This window comes from Papilio xuthus, unplaced genomic scaffold (assembly GCF_000836235.2).
Source record: "Papilio xuthus unplaced genomic scaffold, Pxut_1.1 DF828952.1, whole genome shotgun sequence".
NCBI lineage: Eukaryota > Metazoa > Arthropoda > Insecta > Lepidoptera > Papilionidae > Papilio > Papilio xuthus.
Window position 1 is genome coordinate 3418005 of NW_013529697.1, and position 26175 is coordinate 3444179.

The 26175-nt window shown below is 31.1% G+C and overlaps 2 protein-coding genes and 3 long non-coding RNA genes across 5 annotated transcripts in view; 4 read left to right on the forward strand and 1 right to left on the reverse strand.

Annotated features, from left to right (window-relative positions):
- The first annotated feature begins 653 nt into the window (after positions 1–653).
- LOC106125031 (uncharacterized) lies at positions 654–1930 on the forward strand. The gene is made up of 2 exons (XR_001228241.1): positions 654–739; positions 1799–1930. It is a non-coding gene; the product is annotated as an uncharacterized LOC106125031 (long non-coding RNA).
- A 630-nt stretch (positions 1931–2560) lies between these two features.
- Positions 2561–3244, forward strand: LOC106125008 (uncharacterized). Its single transcript, XR_001228236.1, has 2 exons — positions 2561–2729; positions 3076–3244. It is a non-coding gene; the product is annotated as an uncharacterized LOC106125008 (long non-coding RNA).
- Positions 3245–3513: 269 nt separating this feature from the next.
- Positions 3514–5497, forward strand: LOC106126301 (uncharacterized). Its single transcript, XR_001228340.1, has 2 exons — positions 3514–3994; positions 4300–5497. It is a non-coding gene; the product is annotated as an uncharacterized LOC106126301 (long non-coding RNA).
- Positions 5498–5601: 104 nt separating this feature from the next.
- LOC106126277 (pancreatic lipase-related protein 2) lies at positions 5602–25101 on the reverse strand. Its single transcript, XM_013323821.1, has 8 exons — positions 24998–25101; positions 11511–11568; positions 10837–10975; positions 9886–9999; positions 8287–8438; positions 7843–8063; positions 7278–7434; positions 5602–7131 (listed from the first exon to the last, which is right to left on the reverse strand). The coding sequence occupies exons 1-8, from the start codon at positions 25044–25046 to the stop codon at positions 7032–7034; spliced, it is 990 nt and encodes a 329-aa protein (XP_013179275.1). The 5' UTR covers positions 25047–25101; the 3' UTR covers positions 5602–7031.
- The window catches only part of LOC106126263 (neural cell adhesion molecule 1), a 59328-nt gene continuing 54726 nt past the window's right edge, over positions 21574–26175 (forward strand). The window contains exon 1 of the mRNA XM_013323808.1: positions 21574–21747. Within this exon, the coding sequence (XP_013179262.1) occupies positions 21741–21747 (7 nt within the window). The 5' untranslated portion in view covers positions 21574–21740. The remainder of the gene's footprint in view (positions 21748–26175) is intronic.

Here is a 26175-nt window from a genome sequence, read left to right on the forward strand (position 1 = left end):
AGATCTTCTAGACTATGCAAGACTTCCAGACTACATCTATGCCTAATTTCAACTAGATCCATACAGACGTTCTGAAGATATCTTCTAACAAACATCTGCCCATCCATTCGTTCAAACATTTACATATGAAACATTAAATACGAAAACAAAATCACAAGGAAAACGTAGTAGCTGGTACCGTACCGTTATATAGATTTGATTTGACTCACTTGTTTATTTCCGTATCATATATAATGAGTCCTCTATGAAATATATAGTCGAGAATCCTAAGAATGTATTAGCGAATCTCGACTTCATAGCTGGAAACTAAAAAGCAACAGCAAACATTTCCATAACCTTGCGCCATATATGGTTAGGTTAGCAGTTATCAGCATTTAAAGGAATGATTTATAAGGTTGTCCGCGTGGAAAAGTCTTAATTAGTAACCTATTTGTTCTTCCAGACTATGCTCAATATTAATGCCAATTTTTATCGAGATCCATTGAGCCGTACTGGAGATACCTTCTAACAAACATCCATCCATACATCTAAACTTTCACTTATATAATATTAAAGTAAGATTATAGTTTTAATCGTGCGCTATAGTTTTCCTAACTATGTTTAACAAGGTTAATATATACAAAAGCTATAAAAGATTACATTGTTATAACTCTACGAGCGGATTCTAACCCCATTGTCATGTAGAAGACTACGATTGCAGTCACTAGTGAAAAGATCGCGAGAAAATGCCATTTGGATTGTAAGTAGCTGTTTTAATTTTAAATAACATACTAATTTAAATAACAATGTCAAAATCTTCAAATAGACTTCGTACATGGATATCAAGTGTAGATGTTCGGCTACAAAAGTCAGTAAACTGTATTAAGCAGTAAAACATACTTTTAATGGTTGGTTTCTGAGACCAAAATTTACCTATTCCTTACCTGATATCTATTCAAGAACCTAATATGATAAATATTTAAGTGATAAGGAGATGAACACTTTTGTCGTTATCATGCTGTAAATAACTTTGGAGAATGGTGTTTGTGTTAACAACAATATAAGTATTATACATTTATGTTTTATCAAGGATACTCGTAATATTGCATAATATGGTGCAAAGTGCTTCCGTTATCTACAAGTTGATACAAGTTCAAGTTCTGAGTTCTATCTTATTGTATTTTTATTAAAAAAAAATGATATTTGTTATCGTTTATATTTTATAAACAAATATCAGCATAACTTCAAAACATTCATTAAATTTGCGAAGCATGTAATTAAAATCGCTAAGAGCTGTGTTTGTCTAGAAAACCTATACATCTATTTAACCCCCGGGCTTTTGTCAGTCAAATTTCTTGGGTTGTATGGCTGAAATGAATTGCATAAGTGTGATGTTATTTGATTCGTATTTTCCATTGGAGGAGTTAGAGTCAGTTGGAATTGTCTTTTTAATTTAAGGTCATTCGTACACAAGGGAATGTAAATTGTCAAAACCAATATAGCATCGCGAGATTCGCGTTGCGCGCTCCATGCACGTAACTTTGAATCGTCAACGTAATATGTCTATTCAGTCAGTACAGGTATAGCGACTACACGAAAAATATATAGATTTGCTCAGCCATCTTGAAACGACTTTTCTCACGACTGTCGACTACAGATAGAGATGTTGGCGACGGAAGATGTGTTTTAACCTTTATGACATTGTATTACGAAAGTCACTTGGCGAGTAATGTTGAAGTTTCGAAAAAATGGCGATTTTTTTTTTCGAGATTTCGAAGTTTTGATATTCAACTTGTTTAATGGATCTGTTTTCTTTCAGCATCTTGATAACGGGCCTGTTAGCTTTCGGCGCCTACTGGACAACGAAATATTTAATGAGCATGCCTGAACCCCACTCAGCATCTGTAACGCCACCCGCGACCGTCCCTGAACCAGGCGCATGGAAAATATAAATAGAAAAAATCATTACGTTATGGAATTCTTAAATTAATTGCAATAAAATACATATGTATTCATAATGTTATAGAAGTTTTTATTTTTATATATTTATTGATATTTAGTAGATATTATAATATGAATAGATAATTAAATTAAATACAAATTACGATTATGATTGACTTTTTCTTATGATTTCAAATTTAAAGTGTTATTTAGAGTAAAATTCTACGTCTAGCTTTGCTAATATAAAATTATATTTTAGAACATTTTTTCGATAGATAGACTATAGAGTCCAATTATGTAGGATATTTTTTATCTAAGTTTTAAGTTATATTAACTATTAATCTATATATATTAAAGAAAGTCGTGTTAGTTACACTATTTATAACTCAAGAACGGCTTTATTGATGTAGCTGAAAATTTGTGAGGAGGTAGCTTAGAGCCAGGAGACGGACATAGGATACTATTTATTCATTTTTTTTCGAATTTATACCTTGAAGAGCTGCTTTTATTTAACTTATCTATATATTAAGTTTATATATCCAAGCGGAAGGAGTCGCGGGCGACAGCTAGTTAAAGATAAAAAAGGTTCCGATTCTAAAGGTAATTAATTAAACAATACAAACTACAAAAGTGGCTCAAAAGTGACAGGAAAAATAAATTATTTGACAATATAATGTCAATCACTTTATCTCGATATCTTAAGATTTATTTGATGAATAATGGTTATCATTGAATAATATTTATTTCAGTAACATGGCTTTTGGATAGTGAGTTGGAAAGAGAGATATTAATTTACATAATTTTAGGAGGTGATAATATATTAGTGAAGTACAGATTTGACATAATTTCAATTTCGTAGTGTTCCTCTTTATTATTACTTATTAAACTTGAAAAGATGTACATTTTTAACCAATATAACATTTTTTGATATTTAGGGAGGTTTGAAAGGAGCTAAAAAAAAAAGCTAAAAAAAGTAAAACAAGACTTGAGACGTATCGTCGAGGAAATCATTTCATAAAATCTTACCGAAAGTACATGTGCTATTTAAGCACAGTGAAATTAATTAGTGAACGAAATTAGCTTTTTATTTGGTATTTTAGTAACAAGCGTATAAATACTGCAATTAAATACTAAATTAATTGTTTCTTGTTTCAGTTTGCTCGTAATTTGCATTCTAATATATAGCATACATTTCTGTGTGCAGTATATACTACAGATCACAGACACAGAGAAAATAAACACGACATCAATGTTAGTATACAAATATGAAAATGATGCAAATCCAGAAAACATGATTCAATATGATTAAAAATCATTAAATAATCACTTTAGTTTTACTTAAATACTGGCTGTCCGCCTCGCGGAATTAAATAAACTTAAAAGTGACCTATGTGTTCTTCCATATCTATAGCAAATTATCTCAATATCCGTTGAACCGTTCCGACGATACCTTCCAACAAACATCCATCCATCTAAACATTCGCATTTATAATACATATATTAGTAAGTATTTTAGCTTAAATGTACAGCTCAAAGGATGCTCTTCCTATTGACTGAAGTCGATTTTAGTAAAGATAAAAGAAACATAAATATGTATATAAAGGTATTTTTTTTAGTGATATCGTAAGTTAAACTCTTAAGTGCAATAAGTCAAACATGCGTTTGGAAAGCTTTATGTATAAAGGGTTGGTTGCAGTTTACTGTTAAATAATATGGTGAAGTGAACTCAAGCTCTACAATTCAATACCGGAGCGCTGGTTGCGACCGCGTCAGAGATCATGTTACTTAAACCGCAAAACCGTCAACTGACTCTTTAAACATCTATTGTCTTGAGCGTTCTATTTCATAGAATGTCAGAGAATTGTGAGAAAAAAACAATAATGAACAGGAAATTAAAGTTTACAAACGTTGAAAGAGATACGCAGATGTTGGAATAAATAAATGTTTTAGCAACATTAGCATTCAATCTCATTGGACGTTCATTGTCGTTGCAGTGTTTTTTATTTGATTTATCTTTTATAATATTTACGTGTATAAATAAACCGTTTGTTATAAAAATGGCACACCCTTTACTGTAAGTAGTTTATAACATTTTTTTCATAATTCATTTCAGTGTTTTGTTAATTTCATTTAAACAAGAGTTAATTTTGGTCTCTTTTCTTTAAAAATTATGTCTGTTACAGTTAAACTCAACATATTATATAACGATTTCCTCTCAGTATTTGTTAAGTAAATTATCGCTTAATGATCTAAATTCTGTCATAATTCTTTACAAACGTAAATTTTTGTTATGTAAGAGGGGATAAATTCATCAAATTTTAATTAGTTTCCATATTCTTCAATATTCATCATAGGTATTAAGACATAATTTTCTCACAGAGTAATTGTGACTGGCGCAGTAATAGCAGCGATCTTTCTCGGCGTGAGATATGCGTTTAACCTCGAAGATAATCCTGATGAAGAATTGGTCACCGTTATAAATGATAGCTGAAGCTTTAAACTCATAAACGCCATAAATATCTTCACTGTACCATGTAAATAACAAATGTAGGTTTATTTTTATTTTATATTTACACCAGACCAGAACAGAAGAAGGAAATGAGACACATTTTAAAATACAAAGACTTATGTTCTGCCTGCTAGTTGCCTATATATAGAATATTTGTCAAATCCATTTCTCTTCTATCTATCCTTTCCTTATAAGATAAAGGTGGAAATGGTAAGAGGACTAATAGTAGTCCTCCGCAACGTACACGCATCACACGAAACGAGTGCTGACACTTCACCCCTATCTTCTATGTGGTCGTAGTATTTCACTACGTCAGCCGGCCCATTTGTGCAACAGATGTTTTTGCCTTGAACAAGTGCTCACAGAAGTATTCTTGTGTTTCTTTTGTTTACATACATAAGAACGCTTTGTCCTCGGTTGTAGACTGGACATGGGCGATAGGAAAAGCATATCGACAGTCGACATTATTTATATAAGCATGTATAAACAAAATAAGTTATTAATTCCCAATAAAGTGTTTTAGGGAGTTCTAATATGTAATTAACAGAGCAGTGGTTAAAGTTAATATTAAAAGAAAAGGTATTTGATATTGTTACTTATAATGTATAAATTTATTATTTTATTAACAATTATGCGTGCGGATTTGAATGTGATATTGCAGTATTTTAAGTATTTATTTTAAGAAGATTTTTTTCATAGTGTCTGTGCCAAATGAAATCATATTAAATGAATATTAAAACATGTGGTTACAATGTTGTATTTTTATTAAAATTATAATAACATTCTTGTAGTGTTTTTTCAGAGTATAATTTAAAAGAAGTAATAATCGTGGCATAGCGTGCTTGCTCGTTTTACAGATAAAAGCAAGCGCAAGCGGAGGTAGAATCGTTGATGTTTCAAAGTGAGTTTCTACTGTAAGAACAACTGTTCAAAACCATATTGGCTCAATTGTTTCAAAGGTTATGAGAGGGACAAAACTATTTTTTACAGTTGGTAGTGAAAACTGATTGTAACATGGTACGTCGTAACGTATCAGCAAATTAAAACTTAGCCTACATTAGAGAGGACTAAAAAAATATTTCTTTAAAAGCTTTGAAGCAGAAATCAAATGGGACCAATTGAGAAAATTTTATTAATTATTAATGAGAAACATTTTTTTTTTCATTTTCATTACCATTGAGTCACATAAGTTGGTCCCTTATCATTTTACTGTGTTATATAATAAAATAACACGATATAGCAACAAATAAACTTATATTATAAATTCACAACGTAATCACTAGTATTTATCATCATAGTGCTTTTAAACAAACTTATGAATACATAATTTCAATATAGCTTAATATTTATGTAAAAGATACTTCTAATAAGTAGTTTTTTTTATATTTGTCATAATGTAAAACTTTCCTACGTTTCATTAAGTGCTGTAAATAACATTTATCTTAACATTTTGACAATTTAATTAAAGGGAAATATATTTTTCCAGGATAAATATTTTGAGAACTTTTTTTTATCAACATCTCTAGCATTTACAAAACAATATTAACAGCTATTTACTATTCTACTTTTTTTAAGATAACGATGGAAATAGACGAAGAAGAATAAATATTTAAATTTAAGTACGCATAAAAATATACAATATGTGATAATATACACACATGGCCAAAATATATATGATATGTCTTAAAAGGCCCAAATAATATTTTATAATTTCTTACAATGCTATGAAAGTATTAAAACAGATTGTGATTTAGATTGCGCAATATTCGTCAAATGTTAAATTAATTACACACATCTTTAAGGAATGGACGTTACACAATTATAATTGTTTTCTTACATACTACATGTGCAGGTACATTATGTTCTACAACTACACGAATACAATAAATTAAGTGATTTCTTCGAACACATTCAATTTCATAAAATTTATACATTGTATATAATTGTTATATACAATTTAAATCACTTGAACAATATATTTTTGTATTATTAGGCCATAATATAGAACATGATTTGTCTATTAATAAGATGTGCATAATTTTCTTCTTCTTTTCTAATTCTTAAATTAATGTGGTCATATAACGCAATATTTTAAAGCACCTAATTACATTCAACAATTCAATGGAACAGGCTCTGCTAAAGTGTGTGTATGCTTTAAAGTGAAATGCTTAGTTACCAGTGATCTATTTAAATGTTATTGAAAACAGCGAAAATGTTCCATTTAAAATAGTAACTAACACACTATGACATACAGACAACAAAAGAACACAGTCTGCTTATCTTAGCGAAAGGTTAATAATTATGAGTATTCTTATTCGATGTGATTCAGGCTCAGACATGTTCCCTAACGGCGTTTTAATGCGTTGATATCTTCAAGATTATTGCTTCTGCAGCAATTTTAAGCTCAACTTAAGTTTTGTTTTAGTACGGCGACTCTGATGAGCATTAAATTTAATATTTTATCATTTCGAGGGGGCCAGTGCCATTAAATATTTCATTTGTGAAATGTCCTTAACTTCACCATCCATACATGTTTGCCGTGGTGCCCTCTCATGTCACCATCTCACTTTTATATGACCGCTTAAAACTTTGCATAAACTTTTTATTTCTTTTTATTGGTCTTGCGTTTCGGATATAACCCTTCCATCCCTTTGCCAAATGGTTCCGATGCGTTTGTTGTTAAGTAGTATGAACCTTTTGCTCTGGAATTAAATTGATATTTTCATTTATAAATATTATCTTTAAATAGTAATATACACATGTTAGGCGTATTGGTAGAATACAAATTAAAGATTAAAGTATGTCAAGGTTTGATTAAAGGCGTTAATAAATTAATATAGTGTTTTACCTTAGATCACAATCTGCACCCATGTAGACCATGCCTACTTCAGGCTTAGTGTTCTCTTTGAACTTCTGGTAGGAATCCGCGGGCGAGGCAGGGAATGCCTCGGGGTTTCGTACAGATTCCGCGTAGAACCTCCACGAACGCCAGTGGCTGCATAAATCTGAAAATTGAGACATTCGTATACAATATACATAACAGGTTTAAAATCATTGCTGTTCACAAATTACCATGATTTCCCATTAAAGCAGAGGCAATTCTAAATTTTCTCATAATTTTTTTCTTTAAGTATTTTAGTTTTTTTTTTTGATTTTAATTGACTGTCTAGTAATCTTTATGTTACAGATATTCAGTATCTGAATCTCATTTTCTCTATTATTCAGTCTTGACAGACTGGTTTTGGTCATTAAGTATTACAGTTGTATTGACCTATCACTCTGTGTGCCGTATAGCTAAGCGCTGTTTTATTCAAATATTCTTGGAAAAGCTATATGCTGAGTTCGCATATTTCTTGCAAGGATAGGGAGTTGTTTTTAGTGTGAGCTTTTATCGTTAGTTACTGTGTACTCACTATCATCGGAGAGTGGTACGGGAGCGAAGCGGGGGCAGCCTGGCTGTGTTCGCCGGCCACCGTTGGGCCAGAAGTCAGCGGTGCCAGTGCGCACTGGCGCGCCATATCCACCTGCGTCCGTGTGGATCACGTCCACAAATTCTGCGTCTCGCTCACACACGTGTTCCATCACTACGCCGTCCGGGTAGAACGCGGGGAACGCCGGATCCAGGGCTGTTAGCCTAGAATTTAAAACAATCTATGTCAGTCTTACGTCTACTACGTAGGTCTACAATGTATAATAAATTAAAATTTAAAAAGTTAATATTTGTAGTGATTTTTTTACACTTTAATATGATTTACTTATTAGCTATTCAAAGGTAACAGCAATTTACTTTGCCGCCGCGAAGTGGACACTGCAATAAAATAATAGCAATTTTAACGACATAAATTTTTGCTACTTACCTTTTAACAGTTTTATTAAATTTGTTTTTGAGTTCGCGCGCTGTATACCCAGCCACATGACTGCCAAGTGAGTGGCCTATTAAATGAAGTTTGTCCAACTGAAGACCGGCCTCAGATAATTTGTTAATGTATTCAGCAGTTGTGGCTCCCACCTGAAAGGTACGCGTATAATTTAACTTTCAATTATAATAATACGAATTGCTTCTTAGATATGTAGTTAAGATCTAGATTTCCAACAAATCTTTAAAACAAGATCAAGAAAGCAATTTACGATATCCAAAATAATATGATGCAATACATTTTGCTTTCGTGGTCTAAAAGATTTATTATAGACACGCGATGTGGATATCAACTTGATATTGTTTTGCTAATAAATTAAGGTTAGGTTATTAGGTTATATCAAATCAAATAAAATATTTTTGCGGTAGAACAAACTTAAATATTTTGTTTAAAATCGTATCCAATTTCGCAAGCCTACTCGCTAGGCTAGCTTAACGGTCTTCATTCGAATCTCTAATCCTGTCTGGTGCGTATCCAATTTATTTCGGATTCTTCAAAAATAAATTTGTCAAATTTTGTCGGTGTGCGGTATAAAACTTTATCTCGCTTGGGGTTTGAAAACGATAGATTACTTATATATATGTGGATGTGTATAACTTTGGTATTTTCTAATTTTAATGTACAGAATTATTTATAACAGTAGCACAGATTTAGTAGACGGTATAGTGGTAGAAGTCAGCAACAACAACATTTGTTCCACGAATTAACCGGCTCGACCGGTGAAATATCATGACCACAATGAAGACAGTGGTGAAGTGAACGTAATTCTGCGTTTTGTCTCATGAGTGCGCTTGCCGGAGACCTAATTTTCCCTTCTTCTTATCCTTTTCTTATAAGGATTAGTTGGGAAGAGGAGGGAGACGGAAAAAAGTAATCGAGTACCAATGAATTGTTTATGATAATGCGATCAGTTTTTATTCCATTCTGAGCGTAGAAAAACATCCGAATACTTTAATTATAAACTGGTTTTAATTCATTGATCATAAACAACTTGTTGTTTGAATTTGTTTCTTTCTTATCTTGTGATTTTCTCAAAACCTTGATGCGTTACATGACATGATGATCAGTCATCAGGTAAGAAATATAAAATCTACTATTTCCCGCTATCATTTAAATTTATCTATATTTAAATTGTAATGTTAGTCATAAATATACATATTATGTTTATGTCACAATCTAGTAGAGTAGTTTGCCTTCTAAAGTGACCATGAATTTAAATACATACCCGAAGTGATGACTTTTTGTAAAATTATGTATGTGTCAAAATACATCTTGCTTCAACTTCCGCCCGGTAGTGAATAAAAGTTTCATTAAAAACACACGAAGGACATGTGAAATTTACTTTTGAATTTACTTCGAGATCGTAGTAAATATAGTACCTTTAAATTATCTGAACTGAGAATGGTCACCGTACCATAGTTTCATTAACAGATTAAATTAATATGGAAATATATAACTTAAGGGTTGTAAAAATTGAATTTTTGTTATAAACTATATTACGTGTTAAAACGTATTGGAGGATTTGAAAAGATAAAATACCTTTTTGGTGTTTCTAGCTGCGTTAACTAGATATGAGCCGTGCGCCATATTGGCCCAGTCCAAGAGCAGCACATTTGTGTTTGGTCTCGCCTCCAGGTATGCGTTCACCATGACCTATAGACATTTTCATCAGATGAAATATCCAAAGTTATAAAAAACTTTATGCAAATACTATTTATATAGAAGTTGTCACCATATTTTTGTTGCAAAGTTTCTTATGTCATTTCTCAGATGGTTTTGATTGTGTGACAATTGTCTCTATTTTATCGAAGGAAATGAAAGGTATCACGACATGTCATAAAGCGTCAGTGCAGTCAGTCAGTGAGTTCTAAGGTCATTTTAAGAGTAGCTCTAAAATTATTATTCTGGTCCCATTATATTTTATTTCATTGTCTAATAGAACTTAATAATATACGAATGAAAGGTGTTTTTAAGTTGGACAAGATACGCTTTCGTTGGACGTTGACCTCAAGAGTTATTGTGAAACCAGTTCTATTAAAAATTTTCCATTCTACGAGGGAAATCAAATCGGGCGTAGCATGCAAAGTTAGTATTAAGACGTAACTTTAATATACTTGTTAGAAAGAAGTCCCAAATAACTTATCATGAGCATTCAACTTTCTAATGTAAGTACGGTAACTAATACTAAAGTCTGAAAGAGTTTAGAATCTGGTTTGGATATTATCAAAAGTGTTACCATTAAATTTAAATGGTATACAAAGAAAATTAAAAATATACATCCTTAAATGGTATATCTTATATAAAACCAATAAGCTGGAGTGACTGTAAAATTTTTAGTCAAAATCAGTCGTCATTGTGTCATAATGAACCAAAGAACAAAATACATACAAATAGTGTATCTCTTCTGTCTTTCCGGAATAAAACTAATAGACCTAAAATCAAAGTAAGATTAAAGGAAGCCGTTCGGATGAACTGATCTCTTCTAATTACCTTGATACTTTCCTGATGAGCCGTCTCGATGAAGCCATGGATATAGAGAACTGTAGCCTTACTTCTGTCGAAGCCTTTGATGTCGAATAAGTCGACGGCTTGACTGAGCGGTATGTCTATGTACTCGTGCGACGAACTTCTGTACGACGAATTTATGTATTGTTAATGAGATTCTTAAATTGATTATCGGAATAAAAAGGAATATTAAAAAAAAAATAGTTTATATTTCGCTACAGTAATTTCAGAATTTTGTACTGAAGATTTTCAAAGAATAACAGATAGCGTTGAAATGCGGCTTAGGAATTAGTCTCATGCGATATTGCGAATACTTTTACGCCGTGTAAATAAAAACTGAAATGAATCAAGTCCAAGAATTCTTAAGAAGACTCAGAGGTACTCTCTTAGTAAATTTTGTAGTGTAAAAAAACTGCGAAAAAGAATATGAATGAAACACCTGATGAACACTCTTCAAAATCGATATGGGCTACAGAACATTACAATGCTACAGACAAAACAATATGCTCATTTTCAGTCGGACAATGATTAAATTCTAATTGCAGATATAATGCAAAGGTTAATAATTGTAAAATATATAATTTATCTTTTAATTATTTTAAGTTTATATTCAATGTACGAATGTGTATAAAATTATTGTAAATCGGAATGTAACATACCCGTTGTAATAGCGCAGATAAATATCTTCGACTCTGTTTGCTCTGTCAGGCAAGACTCCTGTAACAGAAAAAAATATATAAAAATACTTAATAGTTAATAACGAGTTTACACAATTACTATTAAAACAGAAATACAGTTTAAATGGCCGACAATGTTAATTATATTACACAATAATTTAACTGTACTACATTCTGACATTCTAAGTAGCTACAAAATGCTTTTAAAATATAATTAATTATGAATTTCGTTACAATATGGACTCCGGCGTTAAACATTAGTGTCCATCTGTTTTAAAATAATCTAATTATATTTTACTTATTAAAAAAAAAAATTGAAAGCATTAAAATTTATTTTTCCATATGAATTTTACTTTCAAATATTTCTTAGAATTATCTTCCTTAAAAATATCATATTATAAAAACTATATAGATTTTTTCACGAACGTAAATGATAAAAGAGAACGACATACGTATAATTAAATTGTAAAAAACGAATGAATTAGACAACTAATAGTCCATCCATATAATTATTTCTATAATTATTAAAAAAACTCGATGTCCATATACTGCACGTAAGCTATTTTCCTTTAGAAGAAACAGTAAGGTTAAGTATAAGTTGCCGAAGCGACTGACCGCCATGATTGTTGTTTTTTACCTTGAACGCTGCATATAAAACATGAGAAAATCGCTTCCTAAGACATTACCATACTAGTGAGGTTTTATCTATTTACGAAGAATTTACAAGTTAAATCTTTATTTATGGTTATAAAAATAACGCGGTACACAATTCTGTAACTGTATTGAAAATTTACAAATACAATTAAAAAAGATAGATTTACAATATCGAAAATGATACGAGGAGAAAATAATTGCCTATGAAGTCTTCTTTACAATTGAAATAAAAAGTTTCCACATAACGTTAATTCCCATCATTAAGTACAAATAAGTATCCATATTGTATTCATCCAAAAAGTATTAAACTAACGAGTCGTTTCGTATAAACATTTCAAAATTATAAGATAAGTTTTCCTTAATTTGCTTGTAGACAAGGAAAAAATTGAAATGTATGCAGATTCTGCACGCTCACTAAACAAATATATTTATTTTCCGACTTACGAAAGTATCGTATTTTTTGCACACATGTATTTGTGAAGGTACGTGTTAATGTGAGGAAATTTATGTCTAATTTTTACAACCTGTTTTCGATTAGTATTAATTCTGTAGAATATTTTAAAGGTAAAGTAATTATTACGATGTTTAACGAGAATATGGTATTTTCTGTCTCTCGCTATTTCTCCTTGGCAATGCACACTGGAAACTTAATATTCAGGTAACGACTACGTATATAATATAATATTACTATGTTAAGCACGTATGTACACATTATATCTATAATTCAGGAAATACTTCTGTCACGATAGCAACCGTACTCTGAGAATTTGCTATGAAAATTTTATTCCTTTTAATGAGGAGACTCTTTTGTATTCAGAGCACCGATTCAAGTTTTAAATTGTTCGGTTTAAAAATATTTTAATGCAACTTTTCTTTTATATAAACTATTACTATTTATTGGCGATTTATAAGTGAATATAATACATAGAAACAATATGTTTAATGTTAAACACGAACGGTCTGTTTAGCAATACACTTGATGTGGAATTAGAAGATTTAAACATCAAGTTGCGTTGTTATAACCAAAATTATAATTACTATTAAAATGATAACATGCCAAAAGCTAGTTACTAAAGATAAGGATAAGGAAAGTTGTTAGTTACTTCGTCAGCTGCCACGTGTTACTCGTAGCTTATGAACGTGACACAATTAATTTCCCTGTCCGTTTCAGTAAAACGTGTCTCGTTTAGTTGCCTCAATATAGCTATTATCTCTGATTATGACAAGGACTGACAGTCAGCTTAGGATAATATAAATCATCCGACTGTTGTATTTGTTTTTCTGATCAAGTTTATGTCAAGTTAATATAATGATATTGAATGTTGATGGCGGCTCCTTAGCCGCCTTAGAGGAAGGCCGAAGAAGGTATGTATGTATGTTTTGGGAAATAGGGTATGCATAAGAAGGGAGTGAAGTCATTACTAAGTTCATACTTTGCCATCTCTCCGTAGGGAAAAGGGATGGAAGATGATGACGGCGACAATGAGGATGATTTGAAATTTATTTTTAATTTACTATACTTATTTCTACTAAATTGCTTTAATCAAAAGTTCAACCTTTTTAATTATTTAAAAACTGACTTGGGGTTAAGCACAACAAGACATTTCATATACGTAAATCAATAGACGTACTGTACTTAAATCTCTGGCCTAAATTCTGTGTGACCTAGATGCTGAGACTAACGCATATTACGTATCTAGTGCTGGAAAAACATAAATACAGAACAGCTTACCTAATAGTAGATACAGTTCTAGAGATTAAAAATTATAGAAAATTATTCTTTATTTTTAAATTTTACTCCCTTAGAGGCAAGCGCTTAAAGAAGTCTAAATAATTTTATTGGCACAGCATGTATTTCTCTTCCATAACCTCCATCAGCCGTCAAATTTGTAAGAAGGGATCTTACATGTAACATCATTCACACAATGTTTCCGAAGAAGTGTTTCCGATTATCTCTATTTTTGTTAACTTGTTTATTCCTATTGCTTAAAGATTTATACAAATTTTACAATACAGTTAATAAAGAATTTAAAAGATAAATCTGACGTAGCAACTGTTTGAGTTCAAAAATCGCTGTCTATTCATCCAGATAGTCTGTTTCGCGATTAAACTTTCAGAATAAATTTCCTAACCTGTGATAAAATATTTAAAAGTTCAGAGCACGCCTAAAGAAATTTCTTTTCAATTATACCAAACGGAGTTTTTATAATATATTAACGTCGTTCGCATAACGATCAAACTTCACAGAAAGTGTTAAAAATATTTGCTTTCAAAACGCAAAAGTTCCAACTTTTTTCTGTATATCGCCTCCTTGGAATCGTTAACTAGTTCGGGCGATTCTTTTTCGTTCTATAAACTTTTTAACAGGGTCCTAATAAATTGTTGAAATCTAAAGAATCGTTGGATTGAGTAATTTATTTCCTTGTATAGAGTACTTACGTTTATTGAGTTAACTTTTATATTACAAAATAGTTTATCAAAAATTTTTTTGATTTTCATAGTTTTTATTTGAAACTTTCATGATTACTTTGTAAGCCATTAAAGGTGAGTTACATCAAATCATCGGTTAGAGCATTCGGTATGGTTAATTATAACGATAACTTTAACAGAAACGTTACCACGTTCACCACTGATACAAGCTAACCTTATCAACTTAACAAAATTGAGTGCTTATAGTTACCGTTAAATATGAAGTCAATTTGACGATCGTTAAAATGGTGCAACGAATTTTTGCGCAACCGTAGATTTAACCAATGTCAAGGCGCTGGTTACCCCCTACCCTTAGACTATTGTAAAGTTCATAGGAGTTAACTAAACTACTTAACTTTTCCCAACAGAAAAATCAAATCTATTAGAGGTCTCAGAACTAAAATTACTTCGACTAGGTGGGCAACTTTGGATGAATGTTTTTTTTTTACTAATTAAATGTTGTTAAAAATAAACTTCATTTTACTTTTTACAACCATATTTTCATGCGTAAAATTGGATGAATATACTTCAATTTACGCAAACCGGTAAAACATACACTCACATTTGTCGGTGCGCGGTGATTCATTGCTAGCCGACGTAAATTATTAGCAGCTACACTGTTGCAACGAAATACGTTTTGATTCGGCAAACCAAATTACACAAAATGCAATATCCTGCGTCGAAATACGTAGAATTCATTTTGTCAATTTTTTTTATTAAATTTCCCGTGTTTGTTGGAATATTGTTTAGATTGTGATTTTTTAGGTTTTAATATTTGAAATTAAAACGAACACGATGTTTAGAGTAAATACTATTTTACTATTGATTTTTTAAACTTAATGAAGTCACAGATCTGTTCTGAATTCGCTTTCAAATGCAATTTTCTCGTAATAGTAAACTAATGCAATCAAACTAACCTTCAAACGCAAATTAAAATATCATACTCGGTAGCAACAATTTCATTTGAAGAACCTTGAAAGGTACATTATTTCTACAGTCACTCACCTCATATTATTCGTTGTATCTCGTGTTTGTTCTATATTCATATCTAAATAAAACCTTTCAAATCTAAACATCACATTATGTTTTTATTTTGTTTTATTTGTCAGATACAAGCTGTAGCCTGCGACTACGTGCGCGCGAAATAATAAAAAAAAACTTAAAAAGCAGCCTATGTGTTCTTCCAGACCATGTTCTACACGTGTGCCAAATTTCATCAAAATTTGTTGAGCCGTTCCAGAGATACCTTAAAAAAACATCTACCCATACATCCCTCCAAACATTTGCATTTATAATATTAGTAAGGAGTAAAATAGTAAGATTACATGGATTTTAAATCAATACGTAGTAGCAATCAATATTGTATTATTCTTTTTACAATATTTGAATTCTGTAATTTGATTAAATGAAACGTTTCCTATATAAATTAGTTTCGAAATATTCAAATATCACATAAAATATATTTATCAAAGTTAAAGTTTGTGCTTCAGCTAGAAAAATATGCAATTAGTGTTCTGGGAGCAGCGCCTGGCGTCCGCATGTTGAGACTGACCGCTGCAGAGAGAACATTTGCTGCATACTGATTACTTCGGCGAGGAATTGAATTGAAAACGTTGTGTTTAATTGACTTTTTTTATAGTTTATTTTGTATTTAATGAAATGAGCAAAAAACGATGCTTTTAAAGCAAAGAGATTCGCCAGTGGAAATCTAAGCTTGGTGTTTTTCATCTTACTATTCTTACTAATATTATAAATGCCAATGTTTAAATGGATGGATAGATGTTTTTTTGAAGGGAACTTTTGAGAGACGGATAATTCAGCAACCACGGATAGTTTTAGCATTACGATTCACAATCCACAATCCAATGTTCTATCGCCCGCAACGCGCGCTATATGTATACACGGGCAAGTTGCGCATTGGGTGGATTACCATGATTTCTGCAATAGGCTAATAGTGAAATTTAATTAACTTTTAATTAATTCTATTATCAAATCTCATCATTTTTATCACAGTATGTATTTATATAATACATATATCTCTATCAGTCGTCCTATCCGAAGCAACTCTCCGACACATGTCCTTCTTCTCACAATCGGATGTATTAATTTCTTCGGTTTTCGTCTACCCTTGCAATTATCCACATTTATACTTTATACTTACTGCTCTCCAATTTCAATAAAGTATCCGTGTTTATGTCATAAAAATTTATTTAATGTGTTAAAGACAAATTGATTTCTATACGGTAATTCGTTTCCACCTACCTACACTGTGATAAAAAGCAATCACGACATCTATGACATATTTTTCAGTTCTATAAAAGCCATTACTCAATCTCGGAATCGCTGAGTTGTATAGAAATAAAAAACAACAGAGACATCCAATCAACGCGACGTTTGTTAGAATATGTTTGCGATGTTGTTCACGTTAACAAGTGTGGTTACAAAGAAAATATACTGTTTGAAAAATATGTGTAATGTCAAAAAATAGTTCAAAGTTCTTTGCCTTCTATGGTATATATAAAATTTGTATTGCATATATACTACGTATTTGACATTTATATTGAGTTAGGTTAGGTTAGGTCTTATTCATTAAAAAAAATCTTAGATTATTAATTTTTGAATCATAGAATAACGCGAAGAGCTTATAAGTAAATTCAAAATCTTTTAGATCTTCAGCCATATAAATGAATGTTAAACTCGTACATCGTAAATTAACCAAAATGTATGAAAAACACTATAAACTTTATGGTTTTATATTTTCAAAACTGATGAACTTCTGCATCATTGGCTGAATGAAGTGTCTATTACATAAATTTGAAATAAAAAATTAACATTACGTTGTTTTTTACTCTATCTGTACGTTAAAAACCCCCAATGTTCACTGAAGCGAAAAGTCCTTCAGTTGAACAACATCGCAGCCAGTTTTCGTTCACAGCATACTAATAACTCAGAGAAACAAAATACGTAATTATGTCGTGTTAAATACGCTCTACTTGTTTTAAAGTTAAGTGCGCTACTGCTACTGTCGATTTTTACAAAAGTCGACTAGCTAAGTCGGAAATATGGCGATCACTTATACAGTCTTAAAAGCTGTGAAAAGAGGAGTAATTAGGTAGTAGAATTATGACTCTGTATTCATTCTTTTAGCTTAGTTCTTAAACAAAAACATATTATAATTATTCTTTTATTATTTCCGTTTGTAGTTACAAACGTCTGTTTATTTTTCATAAAATTACTTTGTAAATTTTTCTGCAGCAGGTACAAATTAGAAGTTATTGGCCTAACAAAACGCGGCATTGTTATTGTCTATGGCCTTCGTAGACGACAGGAGGATTATTACATAATAGCAGATAAACATTTACATGTTTAATAATAAAAATAAATTTGTAATTGCAAATTAGTTCTGGCTGCAAAAAGTTGCACCCAGATTACCTTGCATAAAAAACATCGCATTTTAAAGAAAATGCGACGTTTTTTATGCAAGATAATAAACACATTCGTATCTTGTTTATTAATAAATTCTACGACGATGTTTTTGCTAAAATACATATTGATTTAATAAAACTGAATAGGATGAATTCAGTTTTATTAAATCAAAGAACAACGATTTCGAAACTAGTAATTAAAATAATAAAAAAAATTATAATTACAGGCTGACAAAAACTTTATAACACGACGGGCAAGAATAAAATTAAATTACACACAATTCTTCAAATCAATTAATCGTATGGGCTATTAAGTGGTACGGATATAACATATGTATATGCATACAAAACTATAAATAAGTTTAAAAAGAACGCAACATCCTGTAGACATTCAGGTCAGTGTATAAAAAAAGCGAAACGATTTTTGGTAGCATAGTTCCAGTGGCGTATACACATGTTAACAAACAAGGGTGTCATGTCGGCCGGCTGACATTCGATTTGCACAGCGTGCGACGTGCGGCGAGCATCGAAGCCAGGTGCTTAGTACCCGAGTACAAGGGACCGAGGTTGCCAAACAATACCGCCACATGTTCCGCTTTTCGTTTACTAGAACTACAAGCGGTTGAAGTTTTTTGATCCTTTATATCGAACAAAAATTCGTTAAAGAAAATCTAGAGGTAGCTAAATATTTGAATGATGGAATAAATTCGCTAAATCTTTCCTTTTTAATGCCTAAAAGTGTTGTAAAAATCTGAATATTGTTACCCAAATGTAATACTTCCTTATTACATAGTTCTTAGATGGACAAACAACAATTTTAAGTTTAGATTCACTAGAATATTGAACAGATTTTATAAATAGTTGTATTACTAAAAGTGAAATATATATCTAAATATTAATGTCATTTTGCAATATTGAAAATATCGTAGATGATACCCGGAACAACGAGTTTGTATAATATAAGCAATCGTTATGATAATACGTCCTTAGCAATTATGTAAATCGGATGACACGATCGGAAAAATACTATATCATTACAGAATAACGTTGTGATTCACTAGATATTGCTACTTGACTCGTGCTTTACGGGTTTGTTGCATTTTCAATTCACTCTTCATACACCCTATAGTTTTGCTGTAATGTCTTTGTTAGTTTCAAGTAACCTAAAAGTTCTCTTTATTGCTAGAGTAAAGATACAATCAGTCTCCTCTAATCGTAACCTTATTTTATTTAGTATACCAAATTATTTCATGTTACTAGTTCTAACAAACCTAAACCTAACATAACGTAAACCTAATATTTGTATGTCATGTGGAAGCAAAAAACGATCTTATTGCAACACATAGTAATATAAGATAAGCCTTATCTATTTCACTTTGCTCTTACAAAAGATGTCACAAGGTGAGATAAGTTTATGTCACACATGCGACTGTCTTCATCTCTCTATAGTAGTAGTATGTATGATATGACGTAGATGAATTTTAATGACGCAATCCAGGTCAGTACTACGATAGTTCTATTTGAGGTCAATACTGAGGGGTGGTCGTTGGGGTGAGTGAAGTGCGTAAACAGTTGCATACCGTTACATATTTATCTATGAGCTGTTATTAAAATATACAATTTAAAAATAGAATCGATTAGTAGTAATTAACTTTTTTTGCATTCAGGTTTAAGTTTTAATAAATTCAGTAAACATATTTATTTGATCGATTTGGTCGAAATATAATTTTTAAAGAACGTCGAACCGAAGAGCGTCGGTGGCTCAGGGGTCAAGCACTCGACTTGCAATCTGCAGGTCATGGGTTCGAATCCCGCCATGTACCAATGTGTTTTTCGATTTCCGATTTACATACGTATATTTATCCGATGTTCTTACGGTGAAGGAAAACGTCGTGATGCAACATGCACATATCTGAGAAGAAATACAAAGATATGTGTGAAGTCAACCAACACGCACTTGGGCAGCGTGGTTGACTATGGCCTAATCACCCTTAACTTAGGGTAGGGCTCGGAGGCCCCTCGGTGGGGACGTATAGTGAGCTGATGATGATGATAATTTTAGATTTGAGGCGATTAAAGTATGCAAACGGTTTTATAGATATGAAATTTATTTAAATTTCAATTTAATTAACACGTTTCCGCGAATGTGTTATTTATTACTACTAGACAAGCATACTGCAATAATGTGGACGTACATACGATTCTTCACGTCAATGAGTTATTTTATTTGAATTTTAAATATATTTAATTGGAAGCAATGTTTAACATGAAAAAAGATGTATGTATTCAAATTGTAACCTAACCTTTATACTGCAAATGTCGTACAAAGTTTAACATATGTTACATTTAATTTGGAAGGCACATTATCGTAAATTTATATATTTGGTTATTTAAAAAATATATTCTACTGTATATAGAAAATATCTTTTAATTGCATTTAAAATTAGACAAAGATATGACAATATATAATATATGCAAAATAGGAAGCATCCTCGGTAAAAAAATTGTTTGAAATGTTTGCAATCTAGCAAATATGAATTCTAGTAGTATATATAGCCTAGACTAGTTTGGACTTTAGACTACATCTCTTAGTATCATTATGCACTCTTATTATTGCGAATATCAAGGACAACATGATATGCAATTTACATATGTTTTATTAACAATATATAATTCACGAATGTTTTTCGACCCTGACATCTCGAGCCAAGGTCCTATAAAATTTCCAAGTTGTAGCCTTGGTTTTTGTCTTATATGAATTTAATATAAGTTGTATACATACATGTACAAGTATACATGTTTAAGAAGGCCTTTCCTCAGATTGCGGAAGGCATTGGGGAAGACATTATCACTAAGCAACAGGTGAAATCGTGGTCAAGAGCTAGCTTATTCATATATAAAAAATATCTATGTCCAGCAACGGGCCAGACACAGGCTGCTGGTCCTGATGATATATGTTTATACATAAAATTAATCTGTACATCAAAATATTTAATAGGAGAAATACTTGCATAGATTTGACAATATATTTTATACTAGTAGTTTTATTCAATTACTAGTTGTCGCCCGCAACTCCGTTCGCGCGGAATTAAAAAAAAACATAATTAGTAGTCTATGTGTTCTTCCAGACTATGTTCTGTATATATGCCAAATTTCATCGAATTCCTTTTAGCCGTTCCTACAACAATACAAAACAGCCGTACAAACAAATCATCCATTCAAACTTTAGCATTTATAATATTATAAGTAAGATTTACGTTTATTTTGATTGTATTGTTTACTTTATTAAAATGTAGTTTACCTATGTGAACGTGAGATATTTGCAAACATTGCATATAAATAATACATCTAAGATAAATCAAGTAGAATATGTAAACAATAAACGTGTGTAATGCATATTCACGAATTGTAATAAAAATTAAAATAATTTTACAAGTACCGTCTTTTATAGTGACACTGAGATATCGAACAACTATGATTAGTTTGATAAAGTACTCAAAATGTCGGACATATAAAAGTTAAACGCGATAACATTTGTGACATCTGTTTAATTAGGATTGTGTACATTTGAAAAAGTGTAGAGATTGTTACTAAAGTGAGGAATATTTGGTGCAATTAAGACTAATAACTTTATAAATAGTATTTACGTTGAATTTGAAACCAAATGAAACGTAAGTAACCAATTATATTTAAAAATTAGTTTTAACATGTACCATAATTTACTGCATAACTCCTAATTTTGAAAACTTAAGGGAAAAAGATTTTACGATTTGAATCGTTATTTTAATCAATCTTACTATCTTAGTAATATAATATTATAAATGCGAATGTTTCGATGGATGACTGAATGTTTGTTAGTCGATATCTCCAGGACGGCTGAATGGATCTCTCAGAAATTTGGCAAAGATGTAAAACATATTCTGGAAGAACTCATTATTATGGAGGCTATTCTTTTTTATACCGCGCGGATGGAGTCGCGGGCGAAAGCTAAATATAATTTGTGGAACATGAGTAACTATGAAGTTACGACATTCCTCACTTGATCGAATAACGAAACCATACAAATTGATATTAATTGCCCTCAATGAAACGATTTGTAATCCACTAGTAGTTATTTGAGCACAGACTTCCTCGAATAAAGCTTTCTATTGTTGATTTTAAGATAACAAATCTCATTAATTTCTGCCTAATTACAAAAGATAGATATTATAAAAGTTTTTACTATATCGTTAAAAAGAGGGGGAATAGAAATCTAATTATCAGATCAGAGAGCAACTAATAAATTGGAGGTCATAATAGTATCTATACCTTTCAATAAAGCATTTTTCTATTTCAATTAGATATTTTAATTCATTATAAGTATGAAAATAATGAACGTTATTGCCTATACTGGGGTTAATATTGACAAAAAAGTAATTGCTAATTATTGTAACTATGTGTCACTTTATCAAATCTAAATTTCTAGGTTAGGCGATGTAGGTCTAATTGTTGAAGTAAGTTGGATTATTATATTTTTTTCTATTAGCGGGTATAAATAATGGTTACAGTAAAACCTTTTTAAAAGTATACAATCCCTTGGCCTATACTTGGGTATTAATTACATTTTAAACATGATATTCGTCGTTTGTAATATATGTTATTATTTTAATAATAGGTAAGATAATAGATCTTCGACATGCTATATATCAAAACATACATTAAATAGTATTAAAACTGGTGGGAGTATGACTCAGTGATATTTTGTAATAGTGTAAAGTTTGACATTTTTTCTCACTAATGATTTTTAGTGGACAAAGTATGTTTATATGAATGTGTGTGGGTTTTTTGGTGAACCTTAATTCTTCCCAAACCGATTTTGACGAGAGAATTGACGTTCAATTCATATCTCTGGAGTATTATAGTAATAAGTACAGCCAGACAGGCTTTTTTACATTAATAACTACAGATTGGTTGATTGGAAAGTTATAGAATTATATAAAAGACACTATGTTTACTTTAGATAGCTTAGTATAGAAAAAAAAATGTTCTAATAGATTACGAAATTTTTTAATTTTTAAAAAAATCGTTGTTTAATTTTTTTTTGCTTTGAATCTATTTATAACTAGGATTCACATATTAAATGAAAAACCTGGCTACCGCATTTCATACGTAACTAGGGCGTAACTGAAGTACACATTGTCTGCACTGTTTGTGCCATTTTATTGCGTTCTTTGTATTCATATTGAATGTAACAACACGAGCTTAGTCATAAATGAGAAACATGAGTAGAAATAAAATAATATGATATAATCATAAAATCGAAAAAAATGAAAAACTATTTCTTCTTCTTCTAGTGCCTCTTCAGTCTTAAAGGTTGGCCGCTAACTTGGAATATTGGAATATTTGGTTTCAAATAAAAAAAAAAACGAAAAGAAATTCACCCAAAAATTTAACCGTTCTCATACTGAAAAAAAACTCTATCTATAAAATGCCAGATTTGGTACAGTTTCAATTTAATTTTGGCATAATTTGGTACTTTTTGAAAGAGTATTAATTATTTTTCTTATAGATTGCATATCATAAAAATATTGAAAGTCGATAAAAGATTGGATTATATCGATATTATTACATGAACAAACGGCAGCGTTATTAAATCTCAAACTCTACATACATAGGATGAACCAACAATTGTCGTATGCGAAATGTTGGTTCAAATTATTGGCACATTATTTTAATTGTTGGAATATAACTGGATAGAAGCTTAATTACGCATTGTAATACGGTTACAATACATCATAACGAAATACTGAATAAAAGTGGTTAAACAACTAAGATGAATAAACTAAGTTAAATTTGAATTTATGAAACGGAAAAGTTCGTTCCAAACTCCGTTATAAAAAATGGTATCTAAATGCAAAGGATGCATTAGAAAATAATTTATTATGGCTACATTATTTCTTATATCATAAGAGAATTTTTAGGAAACGGTACTGTTTGTTATCAATGTTGGGTAAGAAGTCAGAATAAACGTAATATATTTTTTCTTGGAGTTTTTATATTTTTTCATTATTATTTTAGTATATGAAGTCTTTTGTTTTCTTATGACAGTCAAAGTCGAATCCAAGTTAAGACTACAAAAAAGTGGAAAACGTGAGACTACGTTGTTCTATGACATTTTTTTCTTTAAAAACTAGCTTAAAGCGGCTAATAATTTTTTAGTTGTACGTTTTACCAGTTTTTTTTAATATATTAATTTAGTAATAACTTCACGGTGGTATGCGTTCCGATGTTGTAATTATTTCAGAAACTTTTTGTATATATTTAACTTAATTAGTGTAATTAATTCATCTTAACATTTTACTTTTATGCAATCAAATGCAAACGAAGTTTTGTGAAAGCTGGAACTAAAGTAACCAGTGATGGAAGGTCAGATAAAATGTAGCGATAAGGATTATTCCAAATATCGTTAAAAACCGTAACGCAAATGTTTTGTTGACGATTTTTCTTATCACCTGTCAAACAATAACCACGTGTAGCGGAGATGACCGAATAAGTGCCGACGTCAAACGAAGTCGCACGTAAATATAGTTTGGGATGAACGAATGCGTCGTCGTACTTTGAAACTGCCGGCAAAAACCACTGGGTGTGCGTAACTATGAGATTGTTGCCAAATATACTCTATCAACAACGCTTTAATAAAACATTTCATACATTCAATACGAATACAATAAATATATAAAGCAAAAACACGTACCAACTTACTTCTGATTTAAAAACACGTATATTACAAAAAAGACCGCGAAAATATTGCGCTGGTTATTTATGCGGAGCCGTTTGTTTCAGTGAGTAATTATCAGTCCCTGTTTATTTGCTTTGTTGTGTTCTCGACATTATTAATAATTCGGCATATTATTGAGGATGTTATGATTGTTGCGTCCGTACCTGTTCCCCACCAATATTTCTTCCAGCCGACTGACACTGCGCGAAACATGGCGTTACGTGCGACGCCGACAGCGCGTGGCGGCCAACTGACTCACATTTTCGATGTCAAGCTCAATAGACCCCGTTTAGATTGTTTCAAATTCAAATCTTGAATCTCTCCTATTTTTTTATTGTCTTAAATGTGTGACAAAAGTATAATAATGCAACAGTATATTAGATAGAGATGTTAATGAGGTTATACGTTCGACGAGAAGAGACAGAAGTTGTGCGCTGTGGAAAACGACAATAGGCTCTTAGCACCCTTACACCCTGACTCAATTAATCTCTAATTAGAAGCGAGAGTGCTCTTAATGTTGAATGGAGATGGATTTCACATCGGTGTCGTTGGGCTAAATGGAAATCTGACAGTTCGATGGGTGTCAGGTTAGATGAAATTCAGGTCAGCCGAGGACGCCTCTTCCAATACAGGTAATTGAATTTGTTGGTTATTTATTTAGATTAAACCCTACATCTTCCTCCTTTGCAATATTTAACTTTGATTTAGATTGACTTTGATAGGAGTTTAAAGAGTGTAAAAAGAGACTCTGACTGACTGTTGGACAGATTTTGTTAGGTTTCTTTCTTTTTCTTTCAGAATCAACACTGATCAATTGCAGTTTGTCGGGTATACATTAGTTAACTTCCGATTGTGAATTACAGAGTCTACTATTAACCGTGTTTTTAATGTAAATTAAGAAAAACTGGCATTCAGACGCATCTATAATTTTTTTCTATATGTGGACTCGCAAACTAGTTTCTAGCTTTTGTCTAATAAAATATCAGTTGCCAAAAAGTTGGCGGGAATCAAATCCGCTTCGCATTGTAACCTCACAGTAGTGGTATATAATTGTGTAATCACATTATTGGTATGGAAAATTTTGTTCGGTCAGGAATCCTACCGGTTTTTTTTGGGTTTAATTACCTATACACCATTATTATTATACATAATATCTTTTGTATACTATTTAGTAAAGGAAAAATAACAAAACACGATAACAATTTTAACAATAAAAAAACGTGCAATGTAATAAAATTATTAAGTTATGATCATAAAATACGAAAATCGAATAGGGTTCTTTTTTTAAATTAAAAAACAAGTTATAATAAATTAAATAAGTCTGTATAAAGGTTAAATGTAG

Coding starts and splice junctions, on each gene's coding strand:
- LOC106126277 (XM_013323821.1), bottom strand. CDS start 25,046: ATGTTTCGCGCAGTGTCAGTCGGCTGGAAGAAATATTGGTGGGGAACA. Junction 11,569..24,997: donor GAAATATTGGTGGGGAACAG/GTACGGACGCAA, acceptor TTTCTGTTACAG/GAGTCTTGCCTGACAGAGCA. Junction 8,064..8,286: donor TTTAATAAAACTGTTAAAAG/GTAAGTAGCAAA, acceptor TTTAAATTCTAG/GCTAACAGCCCTGGATCCGG.